General features: G+C 37.8%; 1 protein-coding gene across 1 annotated transcript; it reads right to left on the minus strand.

Annotated features, from left to right (window-relative positions):
• Nucleotides 1-226: 226 nt before the first annotated feature.
• tap2t (transporter associated with antigen processing, subunit type t, teleost specific) lies at nt 227-18,413 on the minus strand. Its single transcript, XM_053341676.1, has 12 exons — nt 18,349-18,413; nt 15,513-16,061; nt 14,264-14,378; nt 14,043-14,173; nt 12,491-12,696; nt 8,161-8,358; nt 7,609-7,737; nt 7,311-7,496; nt 6,212-6,385; nt 3,365-3,524; nt 2,341-2,477; nt 227-755 (listed from the first exon to the last, which is right to left on the minus strand). The coding sequence occupies exons 2-12, from the start codon at nt 16,015-16,017 to the stop codon at nt 570-572; spliced, it is 2,127 nt and encodes a 708-aa protein (XP_053197651.1). The 5' UTR covers nt 16,018-16,061; nt 18,349-18,413; the 3' UTR covers nt 227-569.
• Nucleotides 18,414-21,562: the final 3,149 nt, after the last annotated feature.

The raw sequence follows: 21,562 nt of genomic DNA on the forward strand, positions 1-21,562 counted from the left end.
GACATATGTGCAGAGTTTGTTTTCACATCCATTCATCTGCTGCTAAAACTTGCAAACTTGGAAGCTTCCAGCGCAGAAACATTAAAAATGGACTTTACAATAAAGTATGAGACATGTTTTGTCCAGCAGGAAAACACTGAAATAAGAAATATTTGCACAATCATAGATTTTTTTTTTATTAGATTAGAAATTTCAGACCATATTTAGAAACAAATTATTCATAAAAATGGCTGAGAATAAAAGTGAATTAAAACAAAACTCATAATTCATAAACTCACCGGAGCATTAAAGGGTCAAACTTTGGCTCTATGACTGTTGTCATGGTGACAGCAGTCATTTTTCATCGGAGTGCTTTCTGGTCTCTTGGGTGATATCAAACTCTTAAATCAGTTAAACAGACAAGTAAAAATCCAAATAATACTCATATTTGACACATATCAAAATGGATGATCCTACTCCAAGTAAGAAATATCTTCAGATCATACATAAAAAACAAGCAGGTAACCATTTAAAAAGGAATATTTACACATTTCATTCTTAGTTTAAAGCCTTTTTTTTCCTCAGCTGGTTTAAGAGAACAGTTCATTTTTCAAACGATGGTAGCGTCCTTTCTTGGCCATGAGCTGTTGGTCCGTCCCCTCTTCCACGACTACTCCCTTCTCCATGAAGATGATGTGATCTGCCTTCTCCACAGTCTTCAGCTGATGAGCCACAACCAGAACCGTCCGACGACACGACAGAACCTCCTGCAGCACCTGAGACACAGAAACCAGCAAGAGAAACATCAAGTTACTGAGATCCTTATCTGGATATTTTGTCTGGAAATGGAAAAAAAACGGTCTAAATGCATCAATGAGGCGCTATCAGGTAAAGGAGGTTAAAACACTGGCAACACTTATAGTATAAAATTGTTGTTAATTGTTCTTTAACCTGAAAAAATACTATAAAGTGCTTTAAAAAAAGAAACAACTTTGTGTTAACCGATGAAACGATGTTATGCAAGTGTTGTTAGAGTTTATTACTTCTAGACTGTTTCCCTTCTTCATGCATGTTGGAAATACTGAAGTTATGCCAGAAACTTTGATGCTATCAGATTCACCAAATTACAGCTAGACCACAAATGTGCTGGTATCAAATTTTCATGCTTCATGATTGTGACCAAAAGTGTAACAGTAAACTTTCCTTTGTCACGACCTGGCTCAGAAATAGGACAAAATATGGAGACCGCACATGACTTTTTAAACTAGAAAAATACCTTTATTTAAATAATTAAGTATGTACATCAGTTCATTACTAATGTTTGTAGTGTCTGGGTGTGTGAATGCTCAGATCGACCTCTATTTATAAAGGAGCATTCACACCAATTCAAGTGTTGGCCATCTCTCCTAATGTACCTAATTAGCCACTTCCCAGAAGCAACCAATAAGAAGAGACACCTTTATAACAGGTCCTTTCCTTCAACCTGGGAACTTCGATAACCATTAATCCAAGCTTGTGTCTCCTGAATATCACTAAAGTTATCAAAGATGTTAGGGTTAAACACTTGAAGTGGTTGAAAGTTGCCATTACGGCTGCTAAAAGGGTAATATTAATTTATACGTCTCATTTACAAGATAAATAATAACTTGGACACTTTCTCAGAAATCTGGGAACCATTCCTGACACATTCCAGGAAAACAAGTACAGATTAGTGTCTTAATAAATTAGAATTAACAATTACACAGTGGTTATTTTTAGGGACCTTTGTTGATTCCACACATCCTTCTCTCCTCCCTTATTTCCTGTCTCTCTACACCAACTGTCAAATAAAGGGAATCAATCAATCTTTATTTGTATAGCGCCAAATCACAACAAAGTCATCTCAAGGTACTTTACACATAGAGCAGGTCTAAACCGAACTCTTCAGGTTTTAATTTTAAAAGAGACCCAACATTCCCACATGAGCAAGCACTTGGCGACACTGGCAAGACAAAACTCCCTTTTAACAGGAAGAAACCTCAGGCAGAACCAGACTCAGAAGTGGGCGGCCATCTGCCTCGACCGGTTGGGGTTGAGAGGAGAGAGAGGAATAAATGTCCATATAGTGATGAGGGAAGGAGCTGCTTAATGTTGGAGGACTATTCAAGATGTTGGGAGTCTTCTTCCCTTGATGTGGGATATGACACGTTCCTAATCTGCATATTGGGACCCAATCACAATACTTGAGCTAACTTATGTATACCAAATCAGATCAGATGTCATTATCCTCATAATGTGAGACACAGATTCTGATTGCATCTGGTGTAAATGTGATCGTTCTTATGGATAAATATAATAATCGTGAGCTCTTATTTTACTTACGGTATGCTGTACGGCGACGTCCAGTTTGCTGGTGGCCTCGTCCAGTATGATGACCTGCGGATCTCGAACCAGAGCTCTGACGATGGCGATACTCTGCTTCTCTCCATCTGCAAGTTTGCCGCCACATTCTCCAACATCTGTGAACGCAAAGAAAGAAACGGACACAGTGATCATCAGATTATTCAATATTGTTTCATTTCAAAAACAGGTATAAGAAATAACATTTAGGACAGACAGCAAAGGCCTTCTTGCATTCTTGAACTAAGTTTTCTAGTTATGATTGTTTATTTTACCTCAGATTTTTGTTGAGGCTTAAAGAGACATTCAACTTTGATAACATATATACATTTTTACTATTTCAGGCCAATTTTCCAAGTGTAAGTAAACTTTTAACTACTTTTCCAACCTTGTCACTGCATTAGTGGTGGATTAATCTCCTCCTCCCTGAAATGGGAAACACAACCTCAACAGCCTTCACTCAGCCTTCACTCTCTGAAATGAGGCCAACGCGGAAGTAACTTAGAGCTGCATTCTATCAAAAGGCCACCAGAGGGCGACCGTTTTGGTGTCAAAAGGACTTCTGTCTCAATACAAGTCAATGGAGAATTCACCAACTGATTTCTAACCTCAGTTAACGTTTTCAAAATGTGTTTATGGTCTCAATCGCTAGTTTAAAGCCTTCTTCAATGCAGTATGTTCATTTGTGAAATTTTGGCCTCCCTGATTTTATATTTGACGATAAAGCAGGGTATGCATTAGGGCGTGGCTACGTCCTGATTGACAGGTTGATTGACCAATGACCTCGCGATCTAGCTCTCGTAACGCCCATGGGCATATAAGTAGAATCTGTGTTTTTATTTTTCCCAGCATGCACCTGAAAGTTTCAAGATGACGCTGCCCAGATTCGACACTATTGGCTTCCGAGCAGCAGTCCACAAACCAATGGGTGACGTCACGGATGTTACGTCCATTTCTTTTATACAGTCTATGCTTCACTCTTTATGTGTGTGTGTCACCTGCTCACCTGTGTCATATTTATTCTCCAGCTTGGAGATGAAGGCGTCTGCGTTGGCCTTCATCGCAGCTTTTTTCACCTTCTGCATGTCGCAGTCCTTCAGGCCGTAAGCAATGTTGTATTCCAATGAGCCAGAAAACAGCACAGGATTCTGGGATACCAAGGCCATCTGAAAAAAAACAAACAAACACATATTAGTATTGGTGCAGTGCTGGTAGACAGGATCACAATTTACAGAGTAAGTATGTTGCAAATTTGATGTTTTAGCAAATGTGAATGAAATGTGGTGAAGTGAAAAATACCAAAACAAACATTTAAACTTGCAAATGAAGATTTTTAATTTACATTAATCTACAAGAACAAACCCTCAGAGCTCTGCAGGTTTGTATTTCTCCCATCGAACGTGAAGTAAACTGAGGTATAATTCATTTTTTTGCACAAAGCCTGAAGGAAATGTTTTAACCAGCTGCTCCTTGTGTCCGATTACTTTCAGCTGGTTGCATCTGACTGAATCAACTGTTGCTCACAAAACTGGTTCAGCAGCTCAAAATGTTTTAGACACTTGAACAAAGCGGGTCTTAAACAGCTCAGATAACATTTCAGTCTTTACATTCTCGCCCATAGAAGCTCACTGAGGAAAACTTGAAGCTGAAAGTCTTTAGACATTGTGTGACCTTACAACAAGATTGATAAAAATGTGACTTAGGAATCAACAGATGACACATCTCATAGCATCTCTATGCTGCACTCACACAATGTCAACAGAAACCTCTTCTTCTGAGTAAATACACTAAATCATTTTTTCCTGTTATAAATAAAATCAGATTTATTTATATAGCACATTTAAAACAGCAGCAGTCACCCAACAATGTAAAAGCAACACGGCAACAATACAAAAACTGGTGTAACAGACAGAAAAGAGAAACTCCCACACTGAGTTAAAAGCCAAAGAATAAAAATGTGTTTTAAGACATGATTTAAAAACAGGCAGTGATGGATCTCCCCTGTCTCCCCTGTGCTTCAACATAAATCTAAGCACAACTAAGGGAATTCTTGATGCACATGTGCCAGTAAAATATCAGACAGGTATGTTGGAGCTAGCCCATTTAATGATTTGTATCCTAAAACAGCGAGCCAGTGAAGGGAGGCTGCGCTTGGCTGTTCCTGCTCCTGTTATGTTTGGAGAAATGTGTTAACAACCAAACACAAATAAACAGAGTGTAGTGGAGTATAACTGAATCTTATTAGTTAATATAGGATTTTATTTAAATGTACTGTAGCTATTACAGTATGTATGCAAAAATATTTGGACAAGAGATGTAATATTTAAATCCATATGTCTTTAACTGCTATTTTTCTGGTAGGAAGCGTTGTTTTAAAGGTATTGGTTATTGATTAGTACATTTAAAAAGTCAACTAAGACGTGTTTAGTGGATGCTTGTCTAGGCATTTCCCTTTTTCTGTAAATTGATTAAGGTCCAGTCTATATAACGACCTCAACCCATGAACTGTTTCTCTGTTGGTTATGGCGTGTCCCTTCATTGAGGAGCTTGAACATGACAGAGCTGCCACAGTACACAGGGCACTGCAACAAGAGCACACCTTTAGAGACAGACCAGACCGATTCAATCTATCAGCAATTTCCAGCCAACCTTTCTCTTGGATTTTATTTGTTGTTTTTTGTGATCATATGTTTCTCCAGCAGAAGTATGTGCTAGAGACTGCTGCTGCTCTGTGGCTCTTTAGTGGTGGATTTTGTCATTGTGAATCCATTTGATCTGTGTTCGACGTCATGGGCTGCTCATGAATGGTGTGCACACGCAATTAGTCTGAATACTCAAGCCTGTCTTGAATTAGTTTGATCGTGTGAATGTGGCTCGACCTTTATGGAACGGCTTTAGCCTGATCTCATTTGTTAGGCTCATTCAAGTCAGGTGTTCAACAATAAGCAAGGCTTTTCTGAGTTTGCTTTATGGAATGGACCCCAGTTAATAGCCCATATACAGTACGTCTGTATTTCTTTATACATGAGTGGAAATGTAAATTCCTGATATCATAAACTCTAACATGAACAGTTTTTTCCACGTTTTCCTCGTAATTACAATGTGACTTAAAGGTGAATTAGTGCAACACTGGCATCAATATGAGCCTTGGATAGACATTTGTAACTGGTTACTATGAATCTGTGTATACATGCAGCAGGTCAGTAACTAGATTTCTCTCTTCAGTCCCTGACCAAATGTGAAATATAGTCACAATCTCTCTTTCTTTTCCTGAGTTATGGCGTTAAATAATGGTCATAAAAGTGTTTTTGATTATGACGGCAGAATGATGATGTCATAAAACGTCATCAGTTGAACATTTTGTCCTGACACGTGTCAAACTTCTTGTGTTATTGCCAGAAATGTGTTTTACGAGGTCACAGCGACTTCTGGCTTTTGAATGAATGAATGAATCGCTGAATCCAAGCGGAAGCTTGTGAAATCTGAAGGAATTCCCTCATGATGTTCTCGAGATATCATGTTGACAAGTGAATGGAACAGACGGACATAAGTAAGCCTTCCTTCCTCTGTACTATACTATTAACACATAAAAGGTTTAAAAAATCTGATATATGAAATGTTAATTATGAATAAGAATCAATTTTATTGTCACTTCCAAATTATGGCTTTCAATACATCTTTAGTATTTCTCTGTATTTCAGTTTCTTGTAATTTATTGGCTGAAGTACACACCGAAACAATACAATAAATCTGCAATGAGCCAATATCAGTCAATATATTGGTCAGGCTCTTATTCCTATATGATTTTATTTGGTGCAGTGATGTAACCCTCCTTCCACCGAGCCGACTGTACCTTTTGATGGAAGTATTTGTGTTGGTAGTGGTGCAGCGGCTCTCCGTCCAGCAGGATCTGTCCCTCCTGGGGTTCATAGAGCCTCTTCAGGAGGCTCACACAGGAAGTCTTTCCGCTGCCCGATGGACCCACCAGGGCCGTCATCTTCCCTGGCTTCAGCTCAAAAGAAAGTGACTGCACAGAAACAAACACTGTAATGACAAAATGATCCTTTCTCCACTTCAGGATTAATGTTTAACACTGGTCTAAACACAATGATAGTAGGGGTGTGACGAGATCTGGTGCCAAAAGACGATCGGTTTTCTATCGCTCATTTACACGTCATGTCTTCTTTTTATAATGTCACGTGTGGATCATTAACCTTGTTACAGCTTCTACCTGCTGAGAAGATCTCAGTCAGAAGTGTGAGATGAGGAGAGGAGCAGGTTAACCTCAGGTCTCTACACTGAGCCTGAGGTAGGAGGAGTGGAGGTATCTAACGCACCTATGGAAGCCTAATGATGCCAATAGTAAAATGAGTCACACTAACAAATTATAACACAATTTATATTTTGTTCTACTTGTGTATTTATGTGATATAAGATTTGTGCAATTGACTTTTATTTATGTGTTTTTTATTAGCAATATGTTATAATTTGTGATAATTAGATTATTTATTTAATTTATAATTATATATTAAAATACTTTCTACTCTTTATAATTTACTTTTTAGTATTTGTCATTGTATCTAACTTTTGTATTTATGGTTCTTATTTCCATAAATACCAAAATGATCCATCTATAAAATATTTATATGGGGAAACCTTTTACAGTGCTGCATACTGCATATGATCATTATATATTTAAAAAGTAGAACTGAAGTGATTCATTACAAGATGATTAGTTAAAACATTTCAATTCAACATTTCAATAATTTCATTTATTTCCTCATTGAGGTTTTCTTAAAAATATAGTTAAAATCTCGTCTCGTCTCATGAACCCAATATCGTGTCTCGTCTCGTCTCGTGAGCTGAGTGTATCGTCGTCACACTCCTAAATGATAGTGTAGGACACAGTGTGATAGTGTCAAAGTAAAACTTTAAGTCTGTCAAACAGTTACCTTCAGAGCAGGTTTATCTTGAGAAGGGTAGGTGAAGGTGACATTTTGGAAAACAATGCTTCCCTTCAGCGTCTCAGGTGCCAACTCTCCTGCTGTCTTACACTTTGATCTTCTGTCAAGATAGCTGAACACTTTGGAAATGACCCCAACTGTCGACATCGTCTCTCCAACGCAATACAAAATCTCCTGTGAACAAAAAAAAAGAAAAAACTATCTTTAAAAAAGGGGATTATATACATATAGCGTTTCACAACAAATAGGAGATTCTGCAGTGTGAAGTATTTGTAGGTCTTCTCACCCTTAAATTGTTTGACATTGGCTTCTGGTACAAGTAAAAGGACACAAGGCTACCGATGCTGAGCTGACCGGCGGAGATGAGACTGCGGGCCTGTAACAGCCAGAGGATCCTGATCCCGAGACTCACCAGCTGAGTGAGAAGAGTACAGAGACAGAGATTAGTCAACTTAGAAACACACTAAAAGACAAAAGAAAATCACAGACTCTCCTAAAAACACTAGAGTCAAATAGAAACATGATATGAGGAGGACAAATATATGGAAGCCCCTTCCTGCCAAGAGAGATATTAATAGGAAATACTAGATGATACACCTAATACTAGAGGTAGTAGAAAAAGGGATGCATATTTTAAAAAAGTAAAAAGAAAATCAGAACTATGTTCAAATATAATAAACCTATGATAAAACAAAAAGAGTGAAATTTAAACTGTGATGTGACTAATTTCTCATCTGTTCTTTGTCCTCTTGGTAGAAATGGATTTCCATATTTATGACATTACAACGAATTAAAAGCTGCCCGTTAACTGATTAAAGCTACATTACTTCAATCTTACCCTTCGTATTAAGAGGAAGACCGCACTGTAGACTCCTGAACGCCTCTTGACAGATCCCATCTCCTCCAGAGCTGCGTTATATCTTTTCAGTTCACCTTCCTCTCCTTTAAAGCTGCGGACCGTTCGGATGGCGCTGACGGTCTGATGGGCCAGCTCTTTGTTCTGAGCGTGGCAGTCCTGGATCTGTTCTTTCATCTCCTGTTAAACAAAGAAAAGAGAAAGAGAGTGATTCAGTGACAAAAAGCTGCACATGAGCACATAGGGTATGCATAAAAAGTCTCCTCAAACTCCTGTTGAAATGCCAGGTTTTGTGATATAAAAAAAAGAGATGAAATTAAATAATTTCAGAAATTATTGCACCTTTAATGTGAATATAAACCTGCACAAATCAAATGAAAAACAAACTGAAATCTTTCAGTTGGGGGGGGGGGGGGGGTTGTTTAAAAGTTAAAAAAGTTAAATAATGTGGTTACATATAATGGGGGATGTAACTCTGTTCAGAATTAACCACATCACATTCAAACTCACGTTAAATTGTAGTCAGTACACACCTGCCATCAATTAAAGTGACTCTGATTAACCTCAAATAAAGTTCTGTCCAGACACTGAATGGGGGGACAGAGTTGCTCCGTCAGTAAGCGGCTGCAGGACGTTGTTGTGTTAGCTGTGGTCGAGCGAGGTAGAGAATGAATGAAGAGAGGGAGCGCTGACAGAAAGAAAGCCAGTGAGTCAGATCAAAATTTAAAATAATCTAATCTAAAATGTTATTTTCTGATTGTTTTACAGTGGTTATGAAACGCTGGCGTGCTGTTTAAAAGCACACAGCTGCAACATTATGCTGGTTTTGGTTGGTTCAGTGTAAAAAAATTAAAGGTTTAATATGAGATCTTCTTTAGCGTGACAACTACGCTCTTTGTTATTTCTTTACTCTTTTAAATGCAATAAAAGCTACCAAAGTAAAAAAAAACACTTACTATATGGAAAAAATATCAATATATATTGTATATCGCCATTCAGCTAAAAAATATCAAGATATAACTTTTGGTCCATATCGCCCAGCCTTACATGGAGTACAGTGAAGACAGTCATCAACAGCTGGATAAAACAGTGACGTTATTGACAACTGGACGTTCTTTGTTAGAAAGACAGGTCAGAGCAGCTGCCAAGAGGCACTGAAGGAGCTGCAGGAATGTCTGGCTTTCTGTACTGCTTGTGTAATACACTTGACAACAATCTCCCCTATTCTTCACATGTCTGGACCATGAGATAGGGTCGCAAGTTGAAGGCCTTTTCTCACAAAGAATCACCAAAAGAACACCACAACAATGGAGTTTCACGCAGGAGATGACAAAATAAATAACAAAACCAACTCTTAAATAACTCAGAACCTGTAGACCAAAAGACACAGGTGAGGAAAACAAGGAGAAAAAGCCTTCCATGGCCAAAGCAGTGTTTTAGAGTGTTAGAGCTCCTCCTAGTGGCAGCTGACAGAACTACAGTCAGCTCAGTTATGGTTCGCAGTATGTTGCTTCCTACTCTGATTGACCCTCTTGTCGTCCTCCTGGGTCAAATTGACCCGTCTGTTTTGACTGTTCCTTCTTTCCTCCCTCCCTCCCTCCCTCCTTCTCTCTTTCTTTCTTTCCTCTCTCTTTCCTCCCTTCCTTCTTTCCTTCCTCCATCCCCCTTTCTTCCTTTCCTTCCTCCCTTCCATCTTTTTCTGTCCTTCTTTCCTTTCTTCTTCCCTCAATCCTTATTTCCTCCCTCCCTCCTTCCTTCCTTCCTTCCTTCCTCCCTCCCTCCCTCCCTTGTCCTCCCTCCCTTCTTCTTCCTCCCTTCCTTCCTTGACTCGAGGACAACAGCAGGGTTAAAATAACTGTGTTGCACATAGATTAGGGTTTAGTGTCTGCAGGGTTCACCAAGTTCGATTCGAGTTTGGCACCAAACTAAAAATGTAATCAGGCTGACCTCACTATAAACAATGATGTGACTGTTTAGCTTGGGAACAATTAACAAGCTGCATAGTGATTAGGGTTAAGGTTAGGTACACTACTGTTTAATGTCAGTATTTCAAGTGTATTATTTCACTATGTAAGTAAGTAATATATTTAATTTACTTTAAAATCTGTGCAATATCAATATCAGACTCAGGTATATGATCATTCAGACATCACCAACATTACTCGTGTTCATTACTATTTTTTACTCCTATTGTTTTTATTGCTTGTGTACTTACTTATTATTTAATGTTCTTTACTCATTTTTATTAACGCTCTTTCTTTCTATTTTTGTTATCCACTTGCTGTAATAATGTATTAATTTCTCCACAGTGGGACTAATAGAGGAATGTCTTATCTTATCTTAACCCTTACATTACTGTTTTTTTAACATTTGAGAGCTGTAAAAACACTCTATACACATTTCTTTAACACAGACTTTTTCTAATGTGATCCATAGTGGAAATAAAATGCATAATTAAAATTTTTTGTGAAGCAAATGTACAAAATTTAAAAAACACCTTTATGTTGTTGTATTCGTCATATTCTATGAAATGTTTTCCTTGACAAAATAGTGATTGTGAATGTCTTTTTCCCCCCCATAACCCTACGGTGGCCGAGACCCGCCATAGCTGCAAATAAAAGTAACGCTGCAAACAAAAAGAAACGCTGCTGCAAATAAAAAGAAACGCTGCTGCATATAAAAGAAACGCTGCTGCATATAAAAGACACACTGCAGCAAACAAAAAAAACGCTGCAAATAAAAACAAACGCCGCTGCAAATAAAAGAAACACCGCAGCAAAAAAAACCAAAAAACAACACTGCAGCATATAATAATAAAAAACGATGCAAATAAAAAAAGCCACAACGGAAGTGGATTAACGGGGACTGTTTTTGCCGAAACACCGGAAGAAGAAACAACAACAACAACAGGACTACGAATTGGAAAACGAACTTGTTGTATTGTTAGCTTCGGCTAACACGGGGAGACCACTAACAAGAGTGGAAACAACTAACGGCTACATAGTTCCGGCAGCTTATTACTGTCGTTGTTGTTGTTGCTTGTACGTGTAGGTCAGGAAAAGACGTAAAAGGGACCGTATATGGTTTGTTATTTGTGTTATTACGTTACGCGTTGGACTAAATACATGGACATATTGAGGAAAGTATTTCGATGTTATGGAAACGGATTTCATATTTCACAAGAATGGATACTTGGCGAGCTGTACAGAAAGTCCTGAGTCATAAGATGATCGTTGTGGATAAAGGGAAGACTTTGAAGGTATGTAGAGATTATAGCTGTTTTTACTTTAGCTGAGTGGCTAGCCGAGCCAATCGCTAATACTATTACGGTTGTGAGCAACCAATATAATTCGTGAGTGGTCTTGAATGAATCAGGGCAACCTATGCTTTCTAACAATGTACGGCATGAATATATATGTTTAAGGGTTGGTGTTTAAAACATTCAGAAGGACTTGTGGCTACCTCCCAACCTCCGACCCGTCCCGTAGGCGGAACAGCGTGTTTTAAGTGTCTGCAGTTCCGATCCTCATCCCCATGTTGGCTGAAACAGACAAGTCACCCTCAAACATGCTGAAAACCATATTGATGTTTGGTTTGCAGTTAGTCATCCCGAATGTTTATGTGGCTTTGAGGATGTTCCTCACGTTGCCGGTGACAAACTGTGAGCTAACAATACACCGGCATTCTCCAGTTCAACTTCAAACCTGGGGCTACATCGCCTGACCAAATAACACATTAAAAAGTACATGTAGCGACATTAAACACTACCATTTTCACTTACTTTCTAGTTCGTTTTCCAATTCGTAGTCCCGTTGTTGTTGTTTCTTCTTCCGGTGTTTCGGCAAAAACAGTCCCCGGTAATCCACTTCCGTTGTGGCTTTTTTTATTTGCATCGTTTTTTTTTTTATTATATGCTGCAGTGTTTTTGTTTTTTTTTGCTGCGGTGTTTCTTTTATTTGCAGCGGCGTTTGTTTTTATTTGCAGCGTTTTTTTTGTTTGCTGCGGTGTGTCTTTTTATTTGCAGCGTTTCTTTTATATGCAGCAGCGTTTCTTTTTATTTGCAGCAGCGTTTCTTTTTGTTTGCAGCGTTACTTTTATTTGCAGCTATGGCGGGTCTCGGTCACCGTACATAACTAAATAAAATACCCTGTGTTTGCTCTCTGACAGCTTCATTAAGGATGAATGTATGAATGTGACTAATTACGAGTCAGAATATGAACAGTATGTATTTTTAAAGAGAGCCATGTTTTAGTTATATGTCAGCAACAACTTAAATACAGGAGTCTCTGGAATCCAATCTCACCACACCTACCTTGGACACGTTGATGTATTTGTTCTGCACTAAAGCCAGGAGTGGCATCTCTATGCAGGTGAGCACAGTGAGCTCCCAGGACAGACGTAACATCACAACCAGCATGAGGCAGGTTTTCACTGTGCTGCGAACCAGTGCGTTGGCGTTCAGCGCGACTGTGCGGCCCATCCTGTCCACGTCAGAGTGCAGGCGGGAGGAGAGACGTCCTGGGTGTTAAAAGGGAGGAAAGGACAAGTTCAAGAACATCGCCTGGACTTTAAGGCTCAATATTTCAATATTTGTTACAGATTGTGGAGTGAAAGTCGATGTTTATCAAACTAGTCTCGTATTTTAAAGACCTTTCATGAAGGGTTTATATTTTGTGATTGAAAGGCTTTATTAATGGTTACTAAATCATTAATAAGCCATTAATAACTATTAGGAAAATTATTTTTATTACCTTCCGATTATTTTTTCTGTTAATCAATTAATCATTTGCTCTATCAATGCTCTATTAAATGTTAGAAAATAGAAAAAACTGACTTTTATAAATTCCCAGAGTTTAAGGTGATGTCTTTAGATGTTTAGTTTTATCCGTCTAACATTTACCAATAACCCTGATATATTATATATAATAAAATAAATATTAAACCATCACATCAACTGAATTCTGAATCAATTCTGAATTTTTGCTTTAAAAAATTACTAAGATGCAAAAAATAGTAAAAATTAAAAGTAAGTACTTAATTTTCAGTCAAACTAAAAATTATTTTCATTTTCATTATCGATGAATGTGCTGATTATTGTCTTGATTAATCAATTTGATGTTAAGTCTGTAAAATGTCAGATAATAGATATAATGCCTGTTATAATTATCCTACAACAAAAGGTAATGTCTTGTTCTGTTCTGATCAACGGTCCAAACCCCAAACTATTTAATGTACTATTATATAAAAAGAAAAAAAAACTGCAAATCATCACATTTGAGAAACTGTAAGAAGACATTTTGGGTAATCAATTATCAACATATATGCTAATTAATCAATTATTCACTGCAGCTCTAATAACAACACATTTTGGGTTCTCACGTTGGCCAAAAGTGTGTTTTTTAAGTCTGTTTTTCATGATTCGGACTCCTCAGTTCCAGTGAATTTTACCGCTCCGGCATGTGGTAATATTTTGGACAACAGCGAGCTTTCAACTTCGCTCGGCTCTTTCCTGTTTCACCATGACAACGCCTTTGTGCTCATAGCCAATAAAGAAATGGCTTTTCCAGTTTAGTTGGGAAGAACCTGACTGGCCTGTACAGAGCTCTGATCTCAACCCAAATCCTTCTGGGAGCCAGTGTTGGACCTCACTGATGCTCTTGTGGCTTAACGGGAGCAAATCCCTGCAGCGAGGCTCCAAAATATTTTGGAAAGTCTTCTCAGAAAAGTGGAAGACGTTCCAGCTGCAGATTTAAGTGCTTCATGTTCAACATATGGATTTTCTGTTTATGCACCTACAAAAAGAGATTTCCTTATCCACCATTGTTATAATTTGTTGAAATATAATAACAGTTCTTCCTTCTTACCGGGGTTGTTCTCTTCAAAGAACTGCACTTCCTGCTGCAGGAGTGTGTGGAACAGCAGATGCTTCAGTCTCTTGTTCAGTCTAGCCAGCGTGCACATGAATATGCCTCCTCTCAAGCCCGAGAACAGAGCGCTGTTAACATAGATACACTGAAGATTAGTGATGGATTAGTGAAAAACACAAAAGAGGAGGAAAAATATACAAAGAGTTTGGTTTCATTACCTTCCAAGAGAGATGAGAGCCAGTTGTCCAATTGCATAGTAAAAATCTGCATGAAGAATTTTACCTCCTAGCATATCGATTACGTTTCCCTGATACAACGGGATGAATGTATCACCTGTTAGGAGAGATCAATGACACTGATTAGGTGAAGAGGAATGATAACAAATACACTGTGCAATGTTTAATCCTACTATTTACTTAACCCTCCTGTTGTCCTCGAGTCAAGGAAGGAAGGGAGGAAGAAAGAAGGAAAGGAGTAAGGAAGGGACGAAGAAAGAAGGAAAGGAGGAAGGGAGGAAGAAAGAAGGAAAGGAGGAAGGAAGGGAGGAAGAAGGAAAGAAAGGAGGGAGGGAGGAAGGAAGGAAGAAGGAAGGAAATGAGGGAAGAAGGAAGGAAGGACGGAGGAAAGAAGGAAGGTAGGAGGGAGAAAGGAAAAGAGGAAGGGAGGAAGGAAGGAAAGAAGAACAGGGGAAAGAAGGAAGGGAGGAAGGTAGGGGGGAGGAAAGAAAGAGAGAAGGAAGGAAGGAGGGAAGGAAAGAGGGAGGGAGGGAGGGAGGGAGGGAGGGAGGAAGGACAGAAGGAAGGAAGGAAGGAAGGAAGGAGGGGAGGAAAGGAAGGAAGGAAGGAAGGAAGGAAGGGAGGAAAGAAGGAACAGTCAAAACAGACGGAGTCAATTTAACCCGCGAGGACGACACAAAGGTTAAATTATCTCTAAACTTCTTAACAAAAATCACGATGTTGTTGCCTCCATAATATCAGAGCTGTTTGAAGCCAGAAGAGAATCATGTTTTTCAAAGTTTTCACCTAAAAGGACAAATAAGGTGATAATCTGTAATCGCTTTAATGTCAACAAATTCCATGAAAAAGTAAAAAACCAAAAATAAATGAATCCTATAAACAAGACGTATTTCAGTGGTATTGGTTTTATGCTGTTTGTCTTTATTTATTGTTGTTGTTGCTTATATTGGTCAATGAGGTTTCCCTTCACTAAAACATTAAAAGTAGTAATTAATTAGTCCCCAACAAATGCTTCATTTACTATCATGGGGAAAAAAATATCTTAAAATATCGTATGAACTCATTGTTGGTTTTGGTCTTTTGGGATTTGTTGACAGAAAGGAAAATACAGAATAATGTCGTCCTTGTCCTTTAACAGTTTCTGTATTAGTTTGTAAATGTATAACTATACAGCAGTAATGTAAAATGCTATCACATGCCATAAAATGTACGGTCAATGTTTCACACTCACAGATGACACCTAAGATGAGGAAACTGAACGCTGCAATCAGGTAAAGGACATCTGGTCTGAAGTATTTCAACACTCTTGTAAGCAGCTTCCTAGAGTCCAGGTCTTGGTCGTTCTTTCTCGACTTTCCACCAGCACAGAGGCCCTTTTCCCAAATCACACAGGCCAGTAATGAGGACGAGGGGACCAGGAGCAGCATGTTGTAGTCAGGAGTTGATCCGGTGTAAGGCTCCGAGGGAGGCGCCATGAGTGTCCGCACACTGTCTAACGCAGGAGACAGAAGGCTGAGGAGCGCCACAAACCTGCGGAGCACAGCCTCGGGATTTCCATCAGTCAGGAAAGACAAGAAAACATGCAGAGAGGCCCATTTTACTGCCCCCAAGGCCCAAACGCCTGCCAGTCCACCACAGCTGGAGCACTCCAGCAGCACCAGTCCAGCCCACTGTGCCAAAGACAGCACCATGTCGAAGAAAAGGATGAATAATCCACATGTTACCACTTCCCTCATTTTCCTTTGGTGGACGGAAAGACTACAAGAAGATGAATCTGATCCTGAAATCACAAATATTAAAGTTAGACAGTGTATTGATGACATGGAACATCCTAAAGATCACGTAACACTAGTAGTACTGCATCAAGTACTGCATTGCAAGTAAAGCAAAAGTCCTGCAATCATTAAGCAGAAGTATAGAAGTATTAGGAACAAAATGTATGTTAATTTTACTCAATTTATATATTGACAGTTTTTAATTTGTAACAACACATTATATTTTCTGAGTTAATCATTATGCTTTTCAGGCAGTGGGGAAAAGTGACTAAGTACATTTACTGAAGTACTGTACTCAAGTATCATTTTGAGTTACTTGTACTTTATTCTTCCACTGTTCTACATTTCAGAGGGAAATATTGTACTTTTTACTCCACTACATTTATTTGACAGTTATGTTTTCACTATTAATCTAATGATCTAATCTAATGATGTCTAATATATAATAATATATCAGTCAGAGGGACCAAACCACTACTTTAATTGTAATACTGCATACTACATCACTCATAATACTACAGTACTTTTACTATAATACTGCATACTACATCACTCATAATACTACAGTACTTTTACTATAATACTGCATACTACATCACTCATAATACTGCAGTACTTTTACTGTAATACTGCATACTACATCACTCATAATACTGCAGTACTTTTACTGTAATACTGCATACTACATCACTCATAATACTACAGTACTTTTACTGTAATACTGCATACTACATCACTCATTATACTGCAGTACTTTTACTGTAATACTGCATACTACATCACTCATAATACTGCAGTACTTTTACTATAATACTGCATACTACATCACTCATTATACTGCAGTACTTTTACTGTAATACTGCATACTACATCACTCATAATACTGCAGTACTCTTACTGTAATACTGCATACTACATCACTCATTATACTGCAGTACTTTTACTGTAATACTGCATACTACATCACTCATTATACTGCAGTACTTTTACTGTAATACTGCATACTACATCACTCATAATACTGCAGTACTCTTACTGTAATACTGCATACTACATCACTCATTATACTGCAGTACTCTTACTGTAATACTGCATACTACATCACTCATAATACTGCAGTACTTTTACTGTAATACTGCATACTACATCACTCATAATACTGCAGTACTTTTACTGTAATACTGCATACTACATCACTCATAATACTGCAGTACTTTTACTGTAATACTGCATACTACATCACTCAATACTGCAGTACTTTTACTGTAATACAGCATACTACATCACTCATAATACTGCAGTACTTTTACTGTAATACTGCATACTACATCACTCATAATACTGCAGTACTTTTACTGTAATACTGCATACTACATCACTCATAATACTGCAGTACTTTTACTGTAATACTGCATACTACATCACTCAATACTGCAGTACTTTTACTGTAATACTGCATACTACATCACTCATAATACTGCAGTACTTTTACTGTAATACTGCATACTACATCACTCATAATACTGCAGTACTTTTACTGTAATACTGCATACTACATCACTCATTATACTGCAGTACTTTTACTGTAATACTGCATACTACATCACTCATAATACTGCAGTACTCTTACTGTAATACTGCATACTACATCACTCATTATACTGCAGTACTTTTACTGTAATACTGCATACTACATCACTCAATACTGCAGTACTTTTACTGTAATACAGCATACTACATCACTCATGATACTTGTAGTTTTACTGCAGTAGGATGTTCATACAGGACTTTCACTTTAGTGTAATGGCGCCTTTACTTAGATAAGTGCTTCTTCTACAGCTGTTTGTAGGTAAAATGTTGATCAGATAAATATAATACTGCGAGAGTATTAAGTGACACATTTTAAAAGTAGAAACCACACCACAGACTCTGACACTTTATGTTTTGAGTCTAGGTTGGACATATAAACCCCATTATCCAGATGGCATTAGCTGATGTTTCCCAGCAGTGCCCCTGGACAAATCTCAACCATACCTGAGCATTATAACATTTAAGAGCATTTAAATAAACTCTCATAACTTCATAACGTTAGACTGGATCACAAGCTAACCTTTTGTACAGCGTTTTGTTTGCACCTGTAGTAAGCTAGCTGGTGTTAAACTTTAATATCACTTCATAATAACACGTTAGGTCAATACTGTCCATGCAGTTATTGAACATTTAACTTTACCAACCTATAACACATTAATATGTCCATTCATTTATCGTTATCATATATAATGTGTGTCTTACCGTGTGTCCCGCGGTTCAGTTAACGTTGAGTTAGCTGCTATCTGCTATTTTATGTTTAGTTTCACTTTCATTTGAGACTCTTTTATTTCCACATTATGACCACTTGATGTCGGTAGTGTACGCAGATTTATTTTTCCTAGGATGGCGAAGTCACGACCCGCCTTTACTCTGCCTCTGATTGGCTGGTACTCGTTGCCGTCGATGAGAATCAGGAGTGTGATTGGATAGTGGTAAGGTGACAAAGTCAGAGTGAGCCAATCAGAGGCGGAGAGAGGCGGGTCTTGACTTCGTCGTCCTACGAAAATACAAAATAAACTATGGTTTAAATAATAGGACTATTTTAACCCTTACATACTGTTGAGGGTCATTTGACTTTTTTTTTTTTTTTTTAACAGTAGACAGCTGTAAAAACATCTTATACACATAACTTTTAGCCCGGCCTTTCCTAATGTGACCCACAGTACACAAAATTGGAAATAAAATGTATAATTCTTTTGCTGTATAATCATCCCTCCTCTTCGTACTGACCATTAGAAGATCCTTTTATAATATATTTACAATGTTAGTGATGGAATTTCTGTGCTAAAATGTATTTAAAAGTTTATCTGAAGCTAATATGAACCTTCAGCCGTCCACATGAGTCAAATCAAGTAGATGTATTTCCATGTTACAGTCTTTTTAGTGTCAAAGTCCCTCTTTTTGTTACTAGCCTATACTTCCACCACACCTTAACATGGAAACACAAAGAGGGGAATAACTCAGACTGCTGAAGGCTCATATAAGCTTCACATAAACTTTTAAATGCATTTTTTGCACATAATAACAGTGTGGGGGAGTTTTGCCTTATTTGATTTGAGGCACTAAGGATAAAGGATGTATGCTGTACAGATTATAAAGCCCCTTGAGGTAAATTTGTGATTTGTGAGATTAGGTTATATAAATACAAACTGACTTAACTTGAATATCCTTGAACCTTTGCTCTTTGCCATCCTGTTGGAGGCTATTGTAAGACACATTTTATATGTATATTTCATGTAATTGTATGTTTTGTATTTCAATAGCTGTTATATATTTATTCTCTCTGACATTTCCCAATTTGCATTATTTAAAAAGCAACCAAAGCAAAGTCTGATAACATTTTTGTAGTTAGTTTTATCTTTAACATTTGCAGAACTAAAACAGAAGTATATATAGAGGAGTTTCTCTCATGATGAACCATACAAATGGTAATTTTTCACATGGACAATGCCCTCTTTCATTGTAGAGTACCAACTACTGTATGTCATTGATGCGTTGGTATCCTATGACCCCTCTGTAGGTCTGGATTAACCTGCAGGACCTGCCTTCAGGCCTTTACATTCAGTTCATATCCTGTTTTGGTGCCACATTTTCCTGAACAAATGTAAAATTAGATTACCACAAGTTACAGTAATTTCCACACAGTGAATCTGGTGCATTTGGGGCCCCGGGGGAATTTCAAGCTTTTCCACAGTTGATAATGTTGCTTTGCTTTGTTGAGAGTAACATTTTCAAATATGTACATGCCTTCATTATCTCATCTTCAGTATACGTTTAACCCTTGTGTCGTCCTCCCGGGTCAAATTGACCCCGTCTGTTTTGACTGTTCCTTCTTTCCTCCCTTCCCTCCTCAGGTCCTTCCTCCCTCCCTCCTTTTCTCTTTCTTTTCTTCCTCTCTTTCCTCCCTTCCGCCCTCCCTCTCTTTCTTTCCTCCCCCCTACCTTCCTCTTTTCCTTTCTCCCTCCCTCCCTCCATCCTTTCCTTCCTTGCCTTTCCTTTCCTCCCTTCCTTCTTCCTTCTTTCCTCCCTCCCTCCTTTCCTTCCTTTCTCCTTTCCTTCCTTGACTCAAGGACAACAGGAGGGTTAAGGGTTGAGGGTTAAGAGTTGTTTTTAATTAATTAATGAGAGGGCAAATACTACACTACTGATTATCTTCTCTCTTTTGGGGGCTCAAGCATGTACCAACAACAACAAACAAAAAAAGGTCTAGATTCACACACAAAGACATTTTTGATATATAACCATTTATTCCCCCTCCCCCCCTTCACATATGTATAAATAATGAATTTATAATAATAATAATAATTTGGCCCAAAGCGAAACAAGCATCTAAAAATAGCTAATAAAGCCTCTTGTTGCAGAGAATCCTCTGGCTGCACTTGCAAAACAGTTTATACTGTACCTGAAACGTCTCATTTCATTTTCAGTCACATCTGTCATAAAAGAGCTTTGTTCAGACCTGTACTAATGCAATATCATCGCTTGGATATCTTAAATTCATCAACAGATAAGGCAGTCACACAAAAATCTCTCATTGGAACTGAAGGTAAACTCAACGTAATAAAAACCTTTTCAGTTTGAACACATGAGCTGTTGACTTCTCAGTGCCTTCGAAATATTAACTTCATGAAATGTTTTAAAAACCACCAACTGGAATACTGTATGAAATCATCTGCGTCTGTCCGTCGTGTCCCTGAAAGGCTTCTGAAATCATCCCGTGGTTGTAGATTATCTTATTCAAATACATTAGTTATATAAAAAGGCACTGTTCCATTAAGGAATGAAAAAGCATGCAGGGGAGAAAAAAAAGATGAATTACTGCTACAGTGCATTTTCATCTTCTTACATACAAAGATGAGTGACAACCTTTTTTATAATTCACCTTCAAAGACCTCTGGCTTCCCATATTCATCAAAAATGGGTGTAAAATACTTGGCATGATGTGTTTAATGCCCGAGCAACAGCCAGGACATTGAAAACTTATTGTCCTGCTTTGACGACAATGAACATGTTGAGAAGACCGAGAATATAAAGATATTATGTATAATTTGTTATATCCTGTTCTGGTTGATTAAATGCCTGCTAACTGGTGATATTCTAAGTTGTTCTTATTGTAAAAAAAACCAATTAAAACACCAAAGGTAACAATGAACTGAGATGCAACTTAATCATTTATATATAAGTTACTATTTTATATAATCGATTAATCATTTTGATTAACATGCCAAAATACTCTCATTCCAGCTTCTTCTAGTCAATTCTTTATATTACTATATTTACACATTACATACAGGGACATATTTTGATAACAGTAATTGTCTTTGTTATTTGTAAGCCAAGTAGAAATATATAATTCAATATAATTCAATAATCAGTGAACATAATCTTTAATTGTAAACCCTGTTATGCTTTTATT

The sequence above is a fragment of the Scomber japonicus genome, chromosome 20 (assembly GCF_027409825.1).
Source record: "Scomber japonicus isolate fScoJap1 chromosome 20, fScoJap1.pri, whole genome shotgun sequence".
Lineage (NCBI taxonomy): Eukaryota > Metazoa > Chordata > Actinopteri > Scombriformes > Scombridae > Scomber > Scomber japonicus.